Source organism: Anser brachyrhynchus (genome assembly GCF_964034855.1).
Source record: "Anser brachyrhynchus genome assembly, chromosome: 2".
Classification (NCBI taxonomy): domain Eukaryota; kingdom Metazoa; phylum Chordata; class Aves; order Anseriformes; family Anatidae; genus Anser; species Anser brachyrhynchus.
This window is the reverse complement of record NC_137695.1, coordinates 54,609,419-54,632,274: the sequence shown is the minus strand read 5'-3', so window position 1 is coordinate 54,632,274 and position 22,856 is coordinate 54,609,419. Positions and strand designations below refer to the sequence as shown.

At 40.5% G+C, this 22,856-nt stretch overlaps 2 protein-coding genes and 1 long non-coding RNA gene across 10 annotated transcripts in view; 1 reads left to right on the top strand and 2 right to left on the bottom strand.

Moving 5' to 3' along the window:
• DCDC2 (doublecortin domain containing 2) overlaps positions 1 to 7,151 on the top strand; it is a 66,853-nt gene extending 59,702 nt beyond the window's left edge. For 2 of the 4 annotated variants that reach the window (XM_080578160.1, XM_080578159.1), the window contains 2 exons: positions 2,553 to 2,847; positions 4,122 to 7,151. In XM_080578160.1, coding sequence (XP_080434286.1) covers positions 2,553 to 2,847; positions 4,122 to 4,126 — 300 coding nt within the window. In that variant the 3' untranslated portion in view covers positions 4,127 to 7,151. Of the gene's footprint in view, positions 1 to 2,552; positions 2,907 to 4,121 lie in introns of all 4 variants that reach the window. The other 2 variants (XM_080578158.1, XM_080578157.1) reach the window with 1 other exon arrangement.
• Positions 4,613 to 12,259, bottom strand: LOC308188792. Its single transcript, XR_013945770.1, has 2 exons — positions 10,037 to 12,259; positions 4,613 to 9,390 (listed from the first exon to the last, which is right to left on the bottom strand). It is a non-coding gene; the product is annotated as an uncharacterized lncRNA (long non-coding RNA).
• A 2,565-nt stretch (positions 12,260 to 14,824) lies between these two features.
• Positions 14,825 to 21,997, bottom strand: NRSN1 (neurensin 1). Of its 5 annotated transcripts, none has more exons than XM_080578196.1 (3): positions 21,860 to 21,997; positions 17,327 to 17,524; positions 14,825 to 16,377 (listed from the first exon to the last, which is right to left on the bottom strand). In XM_080578196.1, exons 2-3 carry the CDS (start codon positions 17,513 to 17,515, stop codon positions 15,979 to 15,981), a joined length of 588 nt encoding a protein of 195 aa, XP_080434322.1. In that variant the 5' UTR covers positions 17,516 to 17,524; positions 21,860 to 21,997; the 3' UTR covers positions 14,825 to 15,978. The 5 variants fall into 5 exon arrangements, with proteins under 5 accessions (XP_080434322.1, XP_080434320.1, XP_080434324.1 ...); XM_080578194.1 differs by lacking the exon at positions 21,860 to 21,997 and adding an exon at positions 21,301 to 21,594; XM_080578198.1 differs by lacking the exon at positions 21,860 to 21,997 and adding an exon at positions 21,395 to 21,583.
• Between the last annotated feature and the right edge of the window lie 859 nt (positions 21,998 to 22,856).

The window sequence follows — 22,856 nt, the reverse complement described above, 5'->3', positions numbered from 1 at the left end:
CCTTATTATGAATAGCAGGAAGAATGAAGATAGTCCATCACAGTCACTGGAAAGGTTTCCTGTCCTAGAAGTCACTTAGTCCTCTATGATTATTACCCCAAGGAATAAGAACGTAATCACCTCATGCTTCTCCAGTCCTAGGTTTATTGCTGTTGGGTTCAAGTTGTCCTGTGTCCACATCACAAAGAACAGCAGCATTATAGTAACACAGGAATACTTTTTCTCTACTTCGTTGCAGTATACTATGTTTAGTTACCTTTGGCTAGATCTGGCTGTGTGCTTCCAACAAATTTTAGAAGTGCCATTTGCTTTCTATTGTCATCCTGGAATCTCTCATGTTAACACGTTGATATTAATATTTGTTATTCATGTTTCTTTAGTTGAGGTAGTAGACCTCAGTCACTCAAGTCTGGAGATGTAGCTCCGGAAATAGCAATATAGCTGGAAATAACAATATCTTAGATCACTGCAAGCGCTGACTGAGAAAGCCTGGGCTTATTTTTATTCTTTTCTAATGCTGTCTTTTCATTTGATGTTTGTAATGTTGTGCCAAGCAGGTGTCATTAGGCAAAACCAAAAATGCTTACTTTTAGCTGGAAGTGTCCAAAGTGTTTAATTTGTCCAGTCCTCCCCTGCTCTGGTCAGAATCCAAAGTTGCTAATTTCCATAGCAGATTGAAAATAGATTAGTAGGTCACATGTGGTGGACTAGATCTACAGATTCTTTGCTATCTTTATGTGCTGGTAATTACAAGAGTTTGCTCAAGTTTGCTTTGCATAGTAGCTTCTTTGCAGTGTCTGTAAAGACTTGGCTTGTTGAATTTCTATTTTAGTAGTAACAAGGCCAGTTTGATGTTACCAAGTGAAAGTAAGTTAGGAAAATAAATAGCTAGGTTGAATAAAAATCAGACAGAAACCACTGTACTTCAAAAAGTACATTTGGAGCCATTACTTATCTGATCAGGTGACCATGTAATACTTCTAGTAATTTGTCATTCTATGGATTATCACAATGGAATAACTTTTCCTTTTTGGTGCTGTGTCAATGGGGTATTTTGCACAGGCATAGTACAGGTGACTTACATTGCTACTTAAATATCAAAGCAAAAGCAGGGTGGTTCATCAAGAGGCTTCAGTCAATTGCTGGTAATGTTGAACTGGCTTTTACTAATATGCTGAAGATGATGAGAGATTTCTTTCGAAATGTTACTATTAGTGAGGTAAAGAGGTTTTTAAGACAGAACTTATAGATTGTAGGAGATTCCTGCCTCCTTAAAAGATCTGCTAATGATAGTAAAATTCCAAACATTTTTCATTAAGTGGGAATCTATCTTTTGCTCTCAGCTTGTTTGCTTTGGAGTCTGATGAGGCTGTGTGAGAGGCAGACACTTTCTATCCTGTGGGATTTTTACTCTTTATTTTGATTCAGACATGAGCACAAGTACATAAGTCAACTTGGCAGTAGGGGCAATGGTTCACTGAACAGTCAGGTGAATCTTGAAAGCTGAAACTGGAAGACAAATGACAAAAACTAGATAGCATGTTCATCAGTCTTGCAGGTTGTCATGAAATGATGCTACTAGCAGCATTATCTGTAGTGAGTTTCTGCTTAGTCTTCTTCAATATGGGATAAGATCCTGTTCCTCCCATCTGATGGTCTGCTGATGTAGGAAAGATGAATTGCTAAATGTCAAACAAATCCTAACTATGCAAACCTACACAGGTGTTTTGGGGAAGAGGAATGACGTTGTGTAAGTGACCAGTAGGTCTACGTCATCTCTCTTGCTACTTTTCTGTGGATGCAAAGATGACAGGTTGCAACCAGACTGATTGGTATGGCATGGTCTGGTCCATACATAAAACTGGGGAACAGTTTGTGGAAAATAACAATGAGGTTATTTTATTTTTAACAATATTTTATTGTGCCAGGAGTTTATAGAAAAATATGTACCAGATGCCAGAATGTTGGAAAACCTGGAATAGCTGGAAGAGAATATCTGCTTCTGGAATAATGAAATCACAGAATCAGAGAATCATTGGGGTTGGAAGGGACCTCTGAATATCATCCGGTCCAACCTCCCTGCTGAGCAGGATCACCTAGAGCACATTGCGCAGGATGGCATCCAGGCGGGTTTTGGATATCTCAGAGAAGGAGACTCCACAACCTCTCTGGGCAGCCTGTTCCAGTGCTCTGTCACCCTCACAGTAAAGAAATGTTTCTCATGTTCAGCCGGATCTTCCTGTGCTTCAGTTTGTGCCCATTGCCTCTTGTCCTGCTGCTAGACACCACTGAAAAGAGACTGGCCCCATACTCTTCACACCCTCCCTTCAGATATTTATACACACTGATAAGATCCCCTCTCAGTCTTCTCCTCCCCAAGCTAAACGGGCCCAGCTCTCTTGGCCTCTCCTCATATGACAGATTCTCCAGTCCCCTAATCATCTTAGTAGCCCTCTGCTGGACTTGCTCAGAAATGTCTGTCATGTTTCTGAATTGTTTGGCGTATTCTGTTCAAAAATGGCTGATAATGCTGCTGTATTTCCTTTTGTCAGAGGCCAGCAGAAACTGTAGATGAAGAGGAAAATGCAGAAGGGGAAGATGACAGGGAAGAGGAGGAGGCATATAAGCTAAAGGAAGAATATCCAGAAATGAATGGAGAGGAAAGCAGGGAAATTGTTAAAAAAAGAAATAAAGTGGAAGAAAATGAGAAGAAATTAAATGGGAATTATAAACACAATGCAGAAGAAACAGAGAATGTTGACCAAGCAGAGGAAGAGGAACTCACCCATTTAAATTCCAAGATAAATGAGGAAAATGGTGAGGGAATTCAGCAGTTGAACAGCCAAGGTAATTTTCAGTCTAAAGAGGACATAAAAGAAAAGGAGTATTTTGACAGTCAGAACCAGGTAACTGTTTATTTTTTCAGTTTGTTTTTCTTAAGTTACTGTTCCTCATTTGCGTCAGCTTTAGGCTTCTTCTCAGCTTGTCTCTAAGTATCTCACTACTGATAAGTCTCTGAGTGTCCTTAATAGAACTGAAATATGTGGGAAAAGCTATTTCCCATCTATATAGATTTGTTATATCAGTAATTACATTATATGCCCTCCAACTGAGAAAGCAGATGTTTCTCATTGTTCGATGAAACTGCATGTCCTACTTCCTGAGTATGCTAGGCTTTGAAAAAAAGAAAAATCTTGCAATTTCCAAAAAAGCATAATCATTATATATTTTCACACTTTATTGTCCTTTAGGACAGAGGAGAAAGATGTGTTCATGAAAACACAGTGCCTTATTATTTTGATGAGTTGACTTTCACAGAAGTTGTATTTCATAAAGGGTTTTTGCCATTGCTTTGTGGAAGTTTAATGTCTTTTTCTCAGAAATCTGAAGAGACGATGTAGATGATCAATGTCTTGAAAGCAAAGGGCTTTAGTCAGCTTAAAAGCGAATATCCAGTTATTTTAGGATTGCTGGTAACATGCTGTTGGATTAGATGAAGTTATGCAGCCCAGAAAAATCAAGTGGACTACCTTGAATGTCAGAATGTGGGAAACAAAGTGCTTGATAGAAAGAATCCATCTTTTCCTAGAGCTGGATCAAGTATTAGAAGCAGAAAAACTTGCTGCATATACTCTGCATATAGACTGCTGAAAAAGCAGACTCTGCCTCTCGGGAATGGTTTCTTGCTTCCTTGCTCCTAGTCTTCTGTTTCTGTATTACAGACAAAAACATTTTTTGAGGAAGTTAAAGAGAGCGGATTAACATTATCTTTTCTTTAACCCTGAATTTATTTTGTCCTCGATATATTGATGGATATTTTTTGTTTGTTTTTAGAAAAGCTGAAGTTATTTATGGAAGGGGAGAAAGTGAGTGAACATTCACTTAAATAGATGTGTGGGTAAATAGATATTTGATGAATTGGGAGGAAAACCTCTCATTTGAGTACTTTCTCCTTTGTAAGGTATATAGTTAAAAAAAATGTTAACGTGATCACTCTCAGAAAACATTTTCTCATGTTAAGAATTCCCTGTGGAAATGTTAGTACAAAATAACAGTCTATTGAAATGAAATCAAATCTTTGTTACCTGATGAAGTTAACAATACCTCTTCTTTTTTTCTAGGTTGATTCCCATATTGAAAAAACATCCACAAATCCAAGGGTGACAATCACCAGTCCACAGGAAAATGGAAAAAAAGGACCAGAACAATAACTATGCTGCAGTTGCATAGATATAAAAAATGTAATGAGTTGAAAATGAATACAATACTTGTATCACAAACATTTTTTGTGATTGATAACTTAAAATGGGAAGATAGGTTGAGTACCCATGTATTGCATCTTGAGATGATAATGCCATATGGAATGATAGAGAAAATAAATGTTAGTAGATATTAAAAGAGCATTGAATTATTTTTACAAGATATGACTTTCTGATGGAATTTGACAGGGAAAATGTAAGACTGTTCTGTATTAATATTAGAAATGTGAACTATTCTGTGATATAAAATGGTTAGCAGTAGCAGAGTCAAACATGTATATGATATTTTCGTTCCAGAAAAAGGATAAATAAACAAGTTAAATGTCAGAACATCTTTGCAGACTTGTTTAAAAAAAGAAAAATAATTTGTGACTTTTAATGAGGACATATGTAGTTTTTCCTTTAAAATTCCACGATATACATGATTCCCAGGCATAACAGTAAGATATAAATATAATACATTCCTCAGTTAAAGGACACAAAACATGGTGTACTATAATGAGAAGTCAGTCCTAATATTACCGAATAGTGGATTTTCAGTATATTAATTTGATCATTAGGTTTTGCATTCTTAAACAGCACTTATTTGGCATTGCGAAGATGTGTTGACAGCCCACAGTACTGCAGTTTCTTCCCACTTGCAGCAACAAGTTTTGTTGGTTGTCCTGCACCGATTTACTAAACAGTGAGTTGTTGTACTGAAAAAAGAATAAGGGAGAGGTATGTAGCAGATTAGTTCATTTGTATTTCAGTCCTTGTGAAATGTAATTTCTTAATGAAAAAAATGAAGAGGCCCAGATTCAGACTGAAATTGGTATGAAATCGTTGCTATTAATGGAACTATTTTAACATTAGGATAACCCACCAGTTTTCTGTAAAACTCAGAAGCTATTGTTATATTTATGAATCCTTTACACGCCCTTAATGCATGAAAGTATATTAACATATTTTTGAGTAAGATGGTTCCTGATAGGCTGTGGCTTAATTTGCATCAGTAAATAAGGCATTGATCCACAGTATTAGTTCTCTTAATGACACCAATCCCATTACTCTTATTGTTTCTCTGTTAGCGATGATTTGTAGTTCATGAAATACAGCCCTGAGCATAATTTCATTAATTATACAAAAGAAATAGTGAGTTTCCTTATCATTAATGCTGGTAAATTATTACTATGAGAAATTAAATGTCACTTTTGTTGATTTCATGCCATTAAGACAAAAATTACATTCATGAACAAATTGAACTTGAAGCACTGTTTGAAGAATGTGTAGAACCACTTGTCATGACTGAAACTCATACAGATATCTGCACTTTTCTACTAACTAGAAATTGAGTAGTTTTTGCAACGGAGTAGAAATATGCAGAGTATTGACAATGGAAGTGAAAAAAAAAAAAAGTAACCTTAAAAACCGTAGGAACAGGGTTAGAGTGGTTTGCCCTATGGTAACTCTGAAATGTCTGTGATTTGCGTGTCCTTTGTTGAACTGTCTGTCAGAGATCTAGGGGAAAATTACATCCATGGTTCAAAATAAGCTGCTAATTTAGGCAAGCTCTTAAGCAAATATGTATGCTTCTTTTATTTGATGCAGCAACTGAGCCTATGTTCAGATGTCTTTGATTTCATTGGGATTTAAGAAGACACTTAAAAATAAGCAGAAGTAAAACCAACCAAACAACAAAGTAAAACCCCAAACAATATGAATAAAATAGCTCTAAGTGCTAATGAAGAAAATGACACATAGCAATCCTCTAGATACCTTTGTAGCTAATCCTGCAGTGGAACAATGTACGCAGTAGTATAGAAAGCCATCAAACAATGCTAAACTGGCCAGATCAGGCAGCTCTGTTTCAGAGTACCTGCCAAACTTTCTGTGCAAAGACCACCAAGGAAAATGGCTAACACTGCATATTTACTCACTTAGAGCCAAATAGCTCATGTGCTTAAAAGTAAGCATGGTCTTAAATATGCTGCTGAATCAAGACAAACAACAGTGAGCTTGTATTTACCTTACCATGAATTAGCTCTTTTCTAGAAGTTAATGGTGTACCCAAATACAGGACTCTACTTGCTGCCATTGTATCTCAGGTTAAGACTTGAACAACCTCTGAGATGTTCTTCATCCTCAGAAGTTTGAAATTAAATTGACATCCAAAAATATCTAATGGAGATACTTAATTAGGAGAATATTTACTTCAAAATGTTGTACTTAGAAACAATATTGAGAAGAAACAAGGATTTGTATAGTGACTCTCTCATTGTTTCCTATTTGTGGCTTCTGTCTGCCAATGGTTTTTATCATTACTTCCTTTTTCCCCAAAAGTTCAGTGTCTTCCATGCTTAAAGACCTACAAACATCAGTAAGAATTATTTAAATGCTTAAACTAAATTCTAGTGAACTGTGGTATGGTAATTGTCTTTCATGGGAACATGAAAGTCCCTATGAGTGCTGTTCTGCCTTTAAAATGTTTCTCCTCTGTTGTTTATCTTGTGAGAAAGACAGAATATTTTTCTTCAGAATAGCAAACTGGACTTTCTGAAAATGGAGATATAACCATTTTATCATTCCTTCTTACAGTACTGAAAACATGTATTTTTTTATCGGATTCCCTTATACAGAAAAAAATTAACTTATGCATAACAATTCTGATGTCAATATAGTAATTAAACAAGAAACATACAGGTTGTCTTGCTAATGTTTTGTGTGTGTGTGTGTGAATTTACTGTGTGATAGCTTACATCAGCTTTGCATGAGAAATATGTTATTTTGTTAAGCTTATATAATGTTATTGTATTAAGCTTCTAACATTTCTTTCCTTTTTTTAAGAATTGTTTTCTTGTTTTGATGTTATTTTTAAAAACAATTTGCTATTAAAAAGAACTAGCATACGAACACTCCTGTTTTTGTTTCATTTCAAGACCAGTTTGACATTAAGTCTATGTTTGGATGAGTGATATTATTTATAAACCTGGTGGTATTTTTAGCTGTTAGGATACTTCCATACCTAGAACTTGAATAAATAAATAAATAAATAAATAAGATTTGTTAGTTATGGTATTGCAACTGTGAAAGAAAATATGCTGACAATTTGGCTGTCATATAGTCTACAAATCTAAGAATTAATTCCTAATTTTCAGCAAAGCACTAAAGCATATACTTAAATCCCATAAGGCTGCAGTTTTCATTACATTTTATTTAATGCTTCAGTGCTCTAACATGTCAGAGCCAAAATAAAGTTAATTTCTGGAAAGAAATGGGTGAAAATAAGGAAAATGTGTTCCTCCCTCAGTCTCATCTAAAGTAAAGCTAAATAAATCTGCACACAGAAGAAAAAAATAATAAATGCAACTGTTTGGGTTTTTTGAAAATCCTGAAAAAAGGCGCATTTCTTGGGTATTTTGATTGATTATCTCAAAGGTACGTTAAAGTAGTAGATAATAAATGTAAGTACAAAATGAAGTATCTTGAGGAAGAATATATTTATTAAATGGTAACAATCAGAATGATTTAATGAGATGCAACTCAAGGACATATTGTTTTGGGTGGCTGATAGTCTTCAATCTAAATTTTAATCAAAGAAATTGCTTTAGACATGGCAATAGACATTGAAGCCATCCAATGTACTTAGATTATTCTGTATGCACATATTTGCATGCATTAACTTAAAGGAGTGTGTATGAACATGGTAACTGAGTGCATTTTTGTGTGCTCACGCATACTGCACACACAAATAATTTGCATAAACAGTAACCTAGCAGTGGGGAAAAATACTATTGATTGTAGCTGAAATTTCCTATACTTATACAAGAAAAATATCAGTAGATCTAGCAACCTTTATAAAAGGGCGATATTTTTTAACAGTGTGTACTTTGGTTCTTTGCTGAGACAGGTTTCAGAATACTTGACGCCCTGAAGTAAAATGGAAATAGCAGCCTAAAACTCCCTGGGAGCTAGGCGAGTCATAAGGAATTGGAAAGGAGCTGGAAGATTCAAGGAAGAAAATATAAATCTTTACTACAGAATGTAACACCACAACATTCAAAATTCTTTAGTACTAGGCTACTGCATAGGTAACTTCTATTTTAAGCAATGGGATACCTTTTAACAGTAGGCAGACATCCAGCAACCTGTGCAGTTACTATGAATGCTTTCAAATGTTCATGTTTTCCTTGCAGTCATCTACAGCTATTTTCCAGGCTCCAAAACCAAAACATAAACATAAGAAAGTAATTAAAAAAAAAAAAGTTCAAGTCTAAATTCCTCTCCTGAACACCCCATTCCTAACACGAGTGATTTCCAGGGGAATGGCCCTGCTCTGCTCCAGACTTCCAGGTGTGCAAAAAGCACCAGCCAGATAGTTAAACCACCTAATTCAACACATTCAGCCTCAGTGGTTATACTGGTATACTAGCCCAGTTTCTCTAGGCTGTCCAGTTTGAGACTGGAGAAAAATTGCCCTCCAGAGGATGGTACGAAATAACTGAGATCCTGGCTGAGTCACCTGTAATGGACTGTCTGGTTCAGCAAGCAGCTTAAGAATTAGCCTAAAATTAGATGTTGTTGAAGAATAAAGTCCACTTGGGATCCACTTAAAAATACTTCCCCTTCATGTCTTAATTTCAAGCAGCTGACTTTCACAGGAAAGAGAAACTTTGGTTGGTACTTGCAAGAGGCAGTCCTGCTTAAATAGCATAATGTAGCTCCCTTTGCCACAAAGTCAGGGTTTTTTTGTTTGCTTTTAAAACAAGTGTGAAATAAAGTATAGCTTGCAAAGGTTGTGTGTAAATTAAAACCTGTACTGTAAAATGGCAGAATGCTGTTATTAACAGAAAGCACACAACTATAAAGAGAGTTGTGTATTTTTCTTTGTAGTGGTACTTTTGGTTTGGGGTTTTCTCCTTCAGCCTCTTCACAAATGAACATTGGGTACATGAGGCCTACTGAAAAAAGAAGTGTGAAAAAAAAATTAGAAACTGACTGCTGGATACTTGATTGTGGCAGCTAAGGAAGGTGCCAAATACAGAGGCGGAGCCTAGCACCATGAACCTGAATGTTTCTGAAGTCAGTGGAGTGACCTGCGGGCATCACAGCTGTGGAGGCTGTAACTGAGTGAAGAGTTTCATCAAGGAGGCTGTGTGTATAAAGAGATACAGAATTAATGCAGGAGTTACAGATCAAATCAGTGCTCTTGCTGTAAATGACAAACGGTCCCTCCCCGCCCCCCCATCAGCCCCTCACCTGAATTGTGACCCTAAATCTAAAGCACTTCAAGCCTCACCATTCAGAGTAAAAAAACACTCTCTCAATGGTGGGAGAGTGTGTTGAGACTTTGAACAAAAGGTTTTATAAGAAAATTTAAAGGGAAACTGTATTTGTTAAGACTCACTGCATTGCTTTCAAATCTTGCAACGTTAGGGCCACTTCTCTCTTCTTACCCATCCTGTCTATATCAAAAACTAGAAAAAACAGTTCAGCTTTCAAATGTGAAAACATTTGAGTTTCTTTGTCCTTCAAAAACTGTTTAACTCTGCAGAATGAAAAAGCATTGCTCTGACTCCAAATCCAATGCATTATCTAGTAGAATAGATCCTGTCAAGATGTTGGAGAAAAATAAAAGCATAATTTTAAAGGATTTTACTTAAGAGGTTATTCTTACAGAAACTAGTCATTAAGACCTCCTGACTGCTCCCAACCTCCCCTTTCTCCTGTAGCTAAGCAAGACTCGCCCACGCTGTGACTATGCCTGATGCATACTGGTAGCTGGCCCAGCTGCTTACCAGATAAAATTTTGATGAGACAAACGTGGCTAGCAGGAGCAAGGGGTCAAGTTTGACGCTGGCAGCTCAGCCATCACCACTCGCTTTGTCACAGCAAGTCACAGTCAGCCTTATTTCTCTCCCTTCCAGGGAAGAAGCAGCAGCTGTATATGTTGTGGAGTAGTGGTGGCCATCTGAGCCCTCATCCTCATCTTGGTTCACCTTCCATCCCAGGTGAATTGATCAGAGGGGCTGAGGTTCCCTCTTGCTCAGTTGCAGCTGAGCTGGCTGGAGGGGAGCTGCTGTTGCTCAGCTGGAGATAATCCTGGTGGGACTCTCTGGGACACCTAGGAAATGGGTCCTATCTCTTTGATGCTTTCATGTGCTGTTGCTTTTTTCTCCTGCTCTTGAGGAAAGAAAATATATTCAGGCCTCAGCATTCACTGATATGCAGATTTTTCTGCTTGTCTCAGTAGGGAAGGACTGCTGATTTCACTTGAGAGCTGATTTAAATTTCCTCTGCCCCAGTGATGAAATGTTGGTGTTCGAGATGAGCAGTTGTAACGCGCTCCAGATACCCAGGCTGGTATCCTCACGCAGAAGTTAACCTTGTTTCCTCTCTTGCCATGGGTCATGGTTTCATTACCACACACCATCCCTCTGTTTCTCTGCTGCATTTGTTTCTTCCACTTTGGCTGTGAGAAATCATCTTTCCAAAAATAGTGCCCGTGCTCTACATTATTTGTGGGTTAGAGATTGTTGGTGCAAAGTGAGTGTCCTAGGAAAAAACTGAGCTTTGCACCTTCCCCTGCCATTCTCTTGTTACTCCCTTAGAGTTAGCAAGAAACAGGAATTAACTTGGTTAGCCAAGGTCTAGGATTTGTGCCCATTGGATAAAAGTAGTCTCTATCCATAGAGAAGGGGAAATGAGCGAAGGCTATTTCTCTTTCATGAAACACAAGGCCTAGTTCAAGGTGACCAAAGGGTTCATTGTTAAAAGTCTGCTGACCACATGGCTTATCCCAGGACAAGGAATTTAAGGTAGTGAAACCTCTTCGGTGCTTGTGGCTGGGGATTTCATCCTCAAGGACATCTCTTCCACAGCCATGCTGCTGTGGCTGTAAATAGATGCAGGGCTTAGGAAAGAAAGGTCAGGGCATGAGGCTGCTGAAGAAGGCAAGGAGAGAAAGGGCAGCAGGTGCTGAAGTCGTTATGAAAGCAGGCATGGAGAAATAATGATGCTCCAGAAAGGGTTCGCTCCATTTCACCCTTATAGCCTTAGACTGGAGGCTGTGTTTAGCTAGACATCAGCATGAAGTTGCAAGTGATTACTGGAGCAGCATATCTGGTGTACCGTTAAATTGACTGGCTTATTAGGAGCGTTTAAAAATGATCTTCCATCTTTATTTGCAAAAACCCATAAATGGTAAATAATGGAAAAAGTAGGCTTTCGAAGACCAGCTGCAAATGATTAGACAAAACAATAAAGCCAGTTACTTGCTTGCTGTTTCTTCTGTTTGCATGGCCATGAGAAATGTTTGCCTGACTTATTGTTAATATGCAGAGATTATTTTCATAACAGTCCCTCTGTAAATTATCTGAGAGCAAAACTGAGCTTTGCCCTGCTTAATGTACATCAAGTGAACTAATACAGGAAACACATGCTGTGTGGTCTGCCTTGTGTCCAGATAAGAGCTGAGGAAAATGAGGGTGTGGGTGGATTGTTTGCCCAGGCATCAGAAGGCTCCATAAGGAGCACACAGAGTCCCTAAATACTGGAAATAGGAGGATGCTACATGGGTCTCCTCATATGTGATGATGCTCCCTGGGGGCTAACTATGCTGTGGGGATGACCTGGCAAAACCCATATGCCATTTCTGTAATGATGTGTGGACATTAACCCCAAGCAGCTGGAGCAGTTTAATGCTCCCTAAAAATGCCACTAAAAACACCGCTACGAGAGCAGTGGGAGTGGTGGGATGAGGAGGGGGCAAGTTTGTGCCTCCAGAGCCCATTCAAGGAGCATCGTGTTGTCTTGCTGTCCCTGTTGGGCAGTGTGTCAGCTTAAGAGAGCTGCCTGCTGTGTAATGGCAGGATCACCAGACAGTGCTGAGTGAGCTCAAGCGCTAATTCCTTTATTTTAGCCCTTTGATAGAAGGCTACTGACAAAGTGCATCCAACTTTGGCTCTTGCAGTCTTTTGCTGTCTCCAAGGGCTTTCAGATACCTGGGGGGGCTGAGCAGCCCCCCCTCCCCGAGTGCAGGCTCTGTGTGCTGCTCTCCCCCTGCCAAGCCTCCCTCTCCTCTGGCTGCTGGTCAGGCTGCTGCTGCTGCTGCTGCTGCTGCTGCTCTCATGAAGAGCTGTTTGCTTGCACTTGTGCATAATTGCAAACCTCATACTTGGAAATGGCAGGCAGAGGCTGTAGCAGAAACTGGAGAATTGAATGTGCTTATAGGCAGCTCAGGAGGAGAGAACACTTCTGCTTCTCTGCCTTAGCTTGTGATTCACTGTGCATGGGGAACAAATGGAAAATAGAGGGGTCAAGGCAGCCTGCAGCGGGGAGGAAAGAACAGACGTGAAGAGGAGCTTTTGCAGTGTGGTAGAGGATGCAGACCTAACGACCGGGAGAGCATGTATTAATCAAAATTAAGTCACTGATTACCAGTCAGGCTGCAAAATGTGATTTCTTTCACCACAATTGCAAAGAAAATGGTGTTGGGCTAAAAGGGCTTTCATTATAATTTTAAGCCAAATAAGGCTAGAAGGGTTAGAAATAGGGTGAGCATGAAGAAACTGACAGAAACCTGTTTAGGAGGAGGTCAGTGGGTGGGGAAAAAAAGGTCTCTGCTGTTCAAGCCATGATTTATTTGCGCTAGTTAATCCAGCAATATGTCCTTTGGAAAAGTGATGGCAACCAATGTCAGGAGGTGAAGTCCAAGGCAGTCCTGGAGTGGAGTGCATGCTCTGTGATTCAGTGGACATGGGAAAAGGGAAAATATATACGGCAGGGAAAAGATATGAGCAAGGACAGACTGTCCTCAGCCTCACTGGCAAGTTCCCAGAGAGCTGGGCTGCCCTTCATTGCTCCCCACCTGGAGGAAGTATCACCAGCATTTTCTGTGGGAATAGCACAAAGCACATCACCACTGCTCTTTTGCTGGCACTTCAGTTCCTGTGCCAAAGGCTGAAGGTGCTAAAACATTACAAGGAATCAAATCTCAAAAACTTTTCTAACGTGCCTTAAACTTTCTGGTGTATGACTTCTTAACATAAACAAAATAATTTTATGCTCAGTATTTCCATAAAAGCCCTGTGTGGAACAGAAACTCTGTTGTGAAGGATTTCAGCCTTCGGAGGTGTCAAAAAATTTGTTGGAAAATCTCTCATCAACTGAAACAAGGGTTTAACAAGACGAAATGTGTGTGGCACCATTAGCTGTTACAGCGTCAGCAGCTTTGCTGCTGCTAAATCCCTGACACATTTCCTATCCCAGCAAGCTTCAGTAAGATCCTTGAGGGTTTTTCTTTTTCTTAACACCTGAGTAATGCCATGCATGACTCATCCTTTCTCACAATGTCAAAGATGTTCAGTTCTGCAGGAATGATGCACCGTGGGTCCAAACGGCTGTCGGCTGTTTCAGCTCCGTTCACTGTCAGGTCGTCTTTCCAATGGACAAAAATTTAACAACACTTGTATGTATTTATGTGTGGAGTGTGTTTAAAGGAGAACTGTATTCCCATATCGCTACTTTGGATAAACAAGCCCAACCCATGCTTTCTTTTTCAACTGGATTTTCAGCCCAACTTCCAGTACAGCGTTAACAAAATGTACATGGAGAGATGCACTCAGTAACAGCTACAGGAGCTATCATTCTAATCTCCTTCAGTGAACTTCACTGTAAAACTTAAAATGTCACATCTCCTCCATGCACAATTTTTAATTAAAAACTGCATTGAAAAGGTCAGGACAGCTTGACTCTCTGCTGCCCACATACTGATAACCCAACAGCAGTGAAAGCAAGTAGTAGTAAACAAAATTCTTCTCAGCTTGAAAAGAAACTGATAAGGACTCTCTCCACCTGGAGTAACTAACAAACAGCAGTGGCAATGGCTCTTTTCCATGTACCACTCGTAAGTAATCACTACTGCTCATCCCTGATAATGAAATTCTTGCTGGCTTTCCTTTTAAATAATACACAGCTCCTCATCTTATCACTTTCCTCCTCTTTAGCACTATTTTCATCTGCTTCTACCCTGAGATTACAATCTTATATTTAAGCACTGGGTCCAATGTGCTTTTGCACTTGTAATATATGGGTGCCAATAAACTGTCAGCGGCACCAAAACCTACTTCATAGAATGAAATGTAATTATGTGCTTGTGACAAGCTCTTAGTTGTGCATCTTTTTAGTGCTAACATTTGGAGACTGCATTTGCATTGCTTAGATAGGCAGTTTTCATTTCTTTCAGAGGAAAATTTTACTTCTGATGCTATTGTTAGCCATGGTAATTACTACAGATTCAGCTGAAACTTCCCTACACATGTATTCAGGTTTATGTATGCCATGAAAGTCTGAACTGAGTAATGGAACATGACATGTTTTATCATCAAGGACAGGAGCATAGCTGTTACAACATACCTGGCATTACCACGTCGGAACTTTTTGATTCAGCACCAAAGTGATTTCCTCATGTAGGAAAGCTGAAATGCAGGCTGCATTTGAGTTTTGACTGCCAATTTCTCCTTTCCAAGTGAAATATTAGATTTATAGAGAAACTTGTCCGACTAAAAAGAGATTTTTCACAAATGTCATGATTGGCTCACGCCTAGAATTTTATTCAATCCATTCAAAAAATAGACAGAACTATAAGGTGGCACATATTGTCAGAGAATACAAATGTCACATCCTCCTTTAAACAGTTTAATTTAAATCCATAGATTAAGACAGTGAAATAATTGCCCCAGGTGAGAAAATAATCAAGGGTCTTCGATGAAAGTGTAAGTCTTCAGAAAAGCATTTACACAAATGTATCTGGTAAGCATAACTTTTCTATCATCTATAAAAATATAAACAGCATTTCAAAATGTCTTTAGATAAGTATGTTAAAGTCATCTAACATGGCATTAACGTACTGACAGAAAACGGGGCCTGGGCATGTCAAACTGCACCTAGTAATCCATACCCAGCCAAAACTAAAACAACCTGTATGTGTTTCAAACATAATACAACATAACAGTAGAAACAATTTCAAACCAAAGATAGACAAGTATGATGTTCCTCCTTTCATATGAATTCCTTATCTTTTTTTTCTATTATTACTATGACAATGACTAAGAGAAAAGTGGCAGTTCTGCACAGGCTAGTTGTAACTCTGGAACAAGTATAATTTGCCCTTCCCAGAAAGTAACCTGACTGGGAAGTGAAGTGTGCCAGGATCAAACTAAGGGCGCTCCAATGTCATGTATGTTTTACTTGTGCATTATTACTTTGATGAGGACTGTAGCATGTGATAGGAGGACAAGTGCACATTACAAGGGCAGAACCTTGGCTCCCTGGACAGCAGAACCAGGCAGAGTAAAGAGTATTTTAAAGACAAGAAAAAACAAAACACCAACTCATCTAAACTTTAAACAGTGCAATGTAAGGTATTCCTGGTACAGCTGTCATAAATGCACCTTGTATTTTCTAGGGATGCAATCTGGTAAGCTAGACACCTAATCATCGTTGCAAGGACTTACTGGTTCAACACAGATTAAAATGTTTGAATACACTGCATATATTGGTCACAGGTCTAATCACAATTTCACTTCTCCCAGTCCTAAATTTGCACTGGAACAGCTTCCCAATCAGCTGTGAATTTGTATAGCAGAGCACTTGATGTTGTAATTGACTAGCATGTATGCCAACAACAGCTGATATTTTCCAGTAAAGTGATCTACAAGTGAGAAACAAAACCAAAGGGTCAGGTTTCAGGTAAAGGTTGGACATTTTGAACTCTGGACAAAGTGACAGGTATCTTTGATTCTCCGGGTGCTGGCGCTTTTGTGACTGGGGTTGCATGGGCTTTTACATCTGCTATTCTTTCTTTAAATCTTTGCTGGAGGTACTTTTCTTCTTTGGAGTAACTTTTAGCAAAAGCAGACATCAACAGACATGCTGACATGGCGGTCCCTCCAATGCAAAACAAGATCGCTCCTGCCAGCTTGCATATATCAAGGGACCCATTAAACTGAATGGCACGAGTATCCACCACAACAAAATCATCTTTCCCAAGAGCTTCGATTTTCGGTGGCACAAGAAAACCCACTACAAGAACCGTTAAACCGATCAGCATAAAAGCCGTCCCAGAGATGAGTCCGACCTGGAAAACAAAGAAAATTAAACAATGAATATGGCCTTCTAGTTTTCTGCCAGTAAGCGGTTCTAGAGAACATTTATCTTTTACAGTGCCTTGCAGATACTTTTTTTTGTTGTAAGCGAAGGCTGATGTTTTCCTTTTGTGTGGCTCTACTGGAACTAGAATATACAGAGGAACTATCTTTTTACAACTCATATAATTCAATATTGACATTTCTGGAAACACCAGAATACACATCTATACTTCTACATAGCACCTCACACCCAAATGGCCTGTCACAGAAAGGATCACAGTTTAACCCCAGTACTGTGTGACTGATTATTTCTTTAGCTTTAGGTGGTGCTTAGCACCAACTGTTCAGGCCCCGATGATAGTCTGTGTCATATCCACCACTTGCCATGAAGAGTTCACAGAATACTCCTAGCACAATTTCCATTAGTGCAAAATTTGATTCACACAGGATGGGCTACCATCAGAGCAGAAGGTTTGGATTAGATTACCTCCACAGCCCCCTTCCAACCTCTGGTATTCTCAGATTCTCTGAAGTTCTCTGATATGAATGGAGGTCTTACTGTTGTTCTTAATCCCCAGGTCACATGGTTCCACTGTTAACCTACCATTGCCATTTGTAATTATCTTACAGGACTATTAAGCTCTTGAATTTGGAAAACCATGCCCATAACAAGACTTTGAGGTTTCAGTGACGTGGCTCCCTGTGACAGAGAAGCTAGAGGATCCAAAAACCCCAGAACTCCCCTGGAAGCTGATGTATCTTGGTTAAAAAAAAAAAACAAAAAACTAACAAACCAAACCCACACGCTTTTGTGTTAAGACAGATAGTTACTCAGTCATCTCAGTGAAACCTGAGCAACTGAATCCCTAAGATCATTAGTTACATGTGAATATCTCGACATAGGAGTTTCTCTCTCCAGTACCCAGCAATGGGTAGTACCTTCCAGAATGTAGAGCTCCACCTGCTAGGCGATCTCTGGATCTGAAAATCATCCTCATACTCCCATATTGAAGCTGTGCAGTCCTCATAAAACTGATGCAGGTAAGACCGAACTCCATAGCGTTGGTAACCTCCCTCGGTGCTGCCCTGCGTGTGCTTGGTCCCGCAGATGTCAGCATAGGAGCTCATCCTTCCTACCTGCAACAAGAGGTTTCATGCAAAGCAGATCTAATTATTGACGTGGCAGGAGATGAAAGCTAGCTACACACGCTCCAGGTGACATGAAGAAAAACAGCCTTCGTAATGAGCCTGGTAATGCGTGCAATGACTCAGCTGAAGCAAACCCAGGGCACTGAGCATTTTGGTGCAGCACAGCCTAAAGACGCTGCATGAACACTCTCTCCCATATGCAGGGTGCCTGGTCCCCAACCTTCACACTAGCGCGCTACTGGGTTTCTGTGGAGATGGAAAAAAAGCAGATGTCAGGTAACAAAAGCCATCATCCCTTAAGGGCTCAAACTGCCTCTGAGGCAGACTCTAGTTCTATCAGTTCACTAGAGTTTGCAACCTTACAAAATTTCAAATTGCTGGACGAGTTTTTTTTTTTTAAAATGTTTTCACCTGAGCTTTTGAACTTTAAGACTATGTGCTGACGTAACATTCATAGCCGTAAGAAACGCAGGCAAAGTAGGTCCCAACCAGATCGAAACTCTACATATCCTGCACTTAAATACAGATAGTTGAAAATGAAAAAGACAGAATGGCACAACAGCACCGATGTGCTCACCTAAGAATGAAATGCAAATACTGAATTTGTGGCAAATTACTGCTCCCTTGGAGAATTCAATACCCAAGCTCCTGCTGACTTTAATGAAATAAGAATTTTGCCTGCTATGGAAACTGCTAACAAAATTCCCTGTTTTTTCCACTTCAGTGAAGTTATCCTAACTTAGAAAATTAGTATTTAACTATGCAGGTCTGAACTTGCACAGGTATGATGCTAGTGAAATCATTAAAGTAATACCAGCCCCTCAAAAACTTGAGCAATAGGTCAGTATTATTTAAGCTGAATGGCTTCTCTTTAAAGAGTTCAAAAAGTCTTAGTCCAAAGGGAAATATTAATTCATACCCAAATCTGAATGTCACAACTCAATTTATCAACTTCAAACAGCTTCAGTGGGTTCACTTGACTGCCACAGCCACTGCAATTTTACTTGGAGGGAGGGAGGGAAGGAAGGAAGGTTTGATGTGCTCATTGCAGCTAGGACCTCTGTTTTACAGCCTTGCAGTCCCTTTGCCCTTCAATAATGTCTGATCTTGCTGGGTACGAAATACCCGTTTATGCAAGGGAAAAAACAGACACTGCTGCATTTAATTTCAGCAGAAGCCAAAATGTGCCAACAGGTAATGGCAACCATTTGAGGCTCTTGGCTGGTTCTGAAATCAGCACTGATATGATGATGACCTTCTAAGTTTTTGGAATTTGGTTGCATTCTTGGCCCAGTGAGAAAGGGCTTCGCTGTTTCCTCTTCATTGTTAACCATCTTGGCTTTTATTTACTTTGTATATTTAATATGTATTTAGTTTGGGATTTCATGACCTCAACATCTTATGATTGCAAGTTTCTCTACTGCGATTCAAGGCAAAGTTTCAAGGCTCTCAGAGAAGTTATGGCAAAGATGACATTGATAAAAGAGCTTGAAAAAAACTAACCTTTTTCAATGCTCAAAATTGCTGATCCATAGCTCTTTTTGATAGAACAACAACAAAAGAGCAACATAGATATGCAGGACATTGTCATGTGCATATAATCTGAACCCTTATGGGGAAACCCTGGAAATTATTCTGCTTTTCAAGCCTGGTTGTTCTTTTACAAAGGTGGTCTTTTTGTTTCCCTTGGGAGTTTCTCCTTCTATTTATTCCTTGACCAAAAAGAAAGGAAATAGTCCTCTTGTTTCACTGCCACTATTTCTTCAATAGCTGGCTAGCTGCCATTTTCCACAGGATAAGCACTGAAGAGAGCTCTGTCTACCCACTACAGATAAAAAAACAAAAAACAAAAAAGAGAGAATAACTCAGGGTAAAAGGAGAGCATGGCAAGATCATCTATATGCAGAGTTCTACAAGTTGACAAGAGACAGCAAAGTATGTTTTGAGTGTTTCCATGAGAAATCATAGAAAACTTCACCATTCAAAGGAAAAGTAGCAAATGATATTCAGTAAAAATGAGAAGTGGCTTAACCTAGAAAAAGTGTTCTGAACTCCTAGTTAACTCCTATATACTTCCCAGACAGTAAAAAGTCATCTTAGTTGTCACGTACCCATTATCTGTGCCCATTCAAAGAACGAGGGGAATTACGTATGCCATTTGCCAAAAATCATCCTAAACTGGTGCTGAACCTAGAACCAGAAAGCACTGTACCTAATCTCAGTGTAGGACTGCACATCACAACAAAGCCACAGTGTATTTTACCATAACCGCCTCAACTGTCACACACAGACTCACGCAGCCTATATCTCAATATCACTTAGGAAGAGGTTACACCCATATACCTGAACCTGCCTTTGGTTATTGGTAAGCAAGCACTGCACCTCCCACATCACAAAGAGAAGAAAATAAAGAGATCAACCAAACCTTTGCAGAGAATCATACTTTCAGGTCCTTACTCTGATCTTTATTCTCATATCAAAGCTACCTCCTTAAATTACATGCAGCTGTTTGCCAATTTAATGTACTCAGGTGAGCATATTTAGTGTCACACAACGAGCAGAATAGGAGGCACTTTTCCTGGATGTAATTGACTTGACAAGGTCAAGGCAGGGAAGTACCAGACCCAGCTGCCACCAGGGAACAATTTTAGAAGACTTTTTTTTCCTTCCAGAATTCTGGAAAGAAGGTGCAACACCAAATTCATGAATTTGGATTTTCTTAAATTAATGTAACTGTAGTAAACTAAAGTTGCTGATTCAATGCAATGTGACAGAAACCTGTACAAATATATTTTTCTTGAATTCACTGCACTGTCTGTATGTTTACCTGTTGAGAAAGATATCGGGGGGACTGGTGTTTCTAATGATGAATTACCTGCAAGAACCCCATAACCCACAATCACTTATCTTACACAGATTCTTTTTCTGTAACAATCTAAAATGCTAATAGGTGGTTTTGGTCAGGCATACGAGCAAAATGATAAATAAGAGCTTGGGAGGTTGAATACTAGACAAAAGAAAAAGATATTTTGTCTGAAAGAGCTGTGACAACATCAAGTACTATGACCTTTTGAAATGGAAAAAAAAAAACTTGCCTAGATCTAGTCAGCATCACCAGTCCTTTTCAAGGGCTGCATAATATGAGTGCTACTGCACCTTTTCTTTACTTATCATAAATGGAAGAGTCTGAACATAATCTCCTACCTTTTGGAAAAATCTCATCCCTTAGAGAGGAGGAAAGGGAAGGCTTCCCAGCCCTATATGACTCACTGAAGCAGTCTGGTAATTTGGCCTAAGATGGTCTCTTTTCTCAGCTGCAGTGTAAACATTATGTTCTTGCTATGTACTGATGAGGCAGAGGAGCTGAAACAGTCAGAGCATGGTGGGAAAAAGCAGCTTTACATAAATGTTAGTGCCCGCATCGATTTACAGTGGGTGAATAAGTGCTGCAGTAGATATGTCCTCTCGAGTGTTGATGTCTATTTGCATGTCTCACCTTCATGGATGAGAAACTAAACGCTGAGATGTTGGGAAACTTGCTGGAAAGAAAGACTGACTGTTACTCAAATCTGCATTAAGCACGAGCCCAGAACACGCACCCAGGCTGCAGGAAGTCATTTATCCTTACAAGGTTTTCAGCGTCTAAACCCAAGATGTCTAGGAACATGCGGGATAGATGACCGCGGCTTCAGCGCACGCCACTGCGTAGCAGCAACCCATCCCCTAGCAACTTTTGTTTCCATGGCAAAAGCTGTCCTGTTTACCTTGAGCTTTACTATCCCCCACTGATCCACAGAGATGTAACCGGACTGGCGAGCAGGCAGGTAGAAAAGATGAGCATGATCCATGAAAAATTACCCGATACGTTTATCCAGCTCCTTCGGATTACTTCCCACTGAAGGGTCGGTCACGTTTTAAAAGCCGTAAGGGATGAGGAGGGCAGAGCAAATTCGGGGATGCCACTTCTGCATCCCGCACAGCCAACGCAGACCCCCGGCTCTGGGGGGGGGGTTCTGACAGAAAACCCCTCTCTCCTCTCCTGTCCCCTCCGCAGTCGCACCCCACGGCCCCCCGGATGCCCCTCCCTGCCCCATTTCACCGCGCTGACGGGGAGGCAGAGCCCTCCGGGGGGCGAGCACCGCAACGCGAACCCGGTGGCACCAGGCAGGGCCCCCCCCACAGCCCCGGCCCCAATGACAGCCTGAGGGACCCCGGCCGGCCGCGGGCTCGGAGAAAAGGCTCTGCGGGGCTCTCGGTGCCCCCCACGGCCGGCCCCGCTCCGCGCCCCGCGCCCGGCCGAGCCCACGTTTCCGCTGGGTTTACCTGTCCTCCCGCCGCGGCGGCGCTAGCTGCGGCTCGCCCGGCCCGGCCCCGTCCCCATCCCGCTCGGCGCCGCCCCGCACGGCCCCAGCGCGCAGCGCCCGCCGCGCCCTGCCTCGGCGCTGCAACGCCGCCCACGGCCGGGCCGGGCCGGGCTGGGCTGGGCCCGCAGGGACAAGGGGCCGAAGGCGGCCACCCAGTGAGCACGGAGGTCCCTGAGGCCCTGCCCGGCCTCAGCCGGGTGGCGGTGGGCAAGGCGTTGATGTCTTGGGTCTGCCCCGATAACGAGAGGTTGTGGGGTCAGCAGGAGGGGCTGCAAGGCAGGGAGTTTGGGGGAGTAAGGAACGGAGTGAGGGAAGAGTTAGAAGGCATGACAAGACGCTAGGGTGTATCCCGCAGAGAGGCAACGTGCGGTTCCCCTGGAAAATAAATACGTGGAAGGAACGCTAAGGAGTCATTTTAATATCCCACACTGAAATACATACAATAAAAATAGTGTCACTGCATGCAGGAAATACGGAAGTGCATCAAAGCAAAATGAGATAGTAAAAATGGAAGGAAAAATAAGTGGTTTTTTTTTTTTTTAATTGATTGAATTACTATAGTATCTCAGGAAAATAAAACTAATGGTAGTTTAATTAATAATAATGTCCAAGCTCCTTTAAAACAAACAAACTGCTCTTGATGACAAAAACAAACAAAAAGCAATGTTGGACAGTTCCAAACTAGGAATCTTAAGAATAGCTATGAAAAGTGCAAGTGAGGGAGTACATTCGGAAGAAAAAATGCTCATTTAGGTGGGCTTCATCCTCTTGCAAAGCTGAAGTGCCCTTTTCGTTTAATGAGCAATGACGAACATGGTTCTCCTAACCTGAGCACAGCTCCTTCCAGAGCAGTACAGTAATCAGTGAGTAGTATTAGCATACCCTAGCCCAAGGCAATTAACAAGGTATTAAACTGACAATTATTTGTGAAAAAAAATCCAGAAAATCCAGTTAAG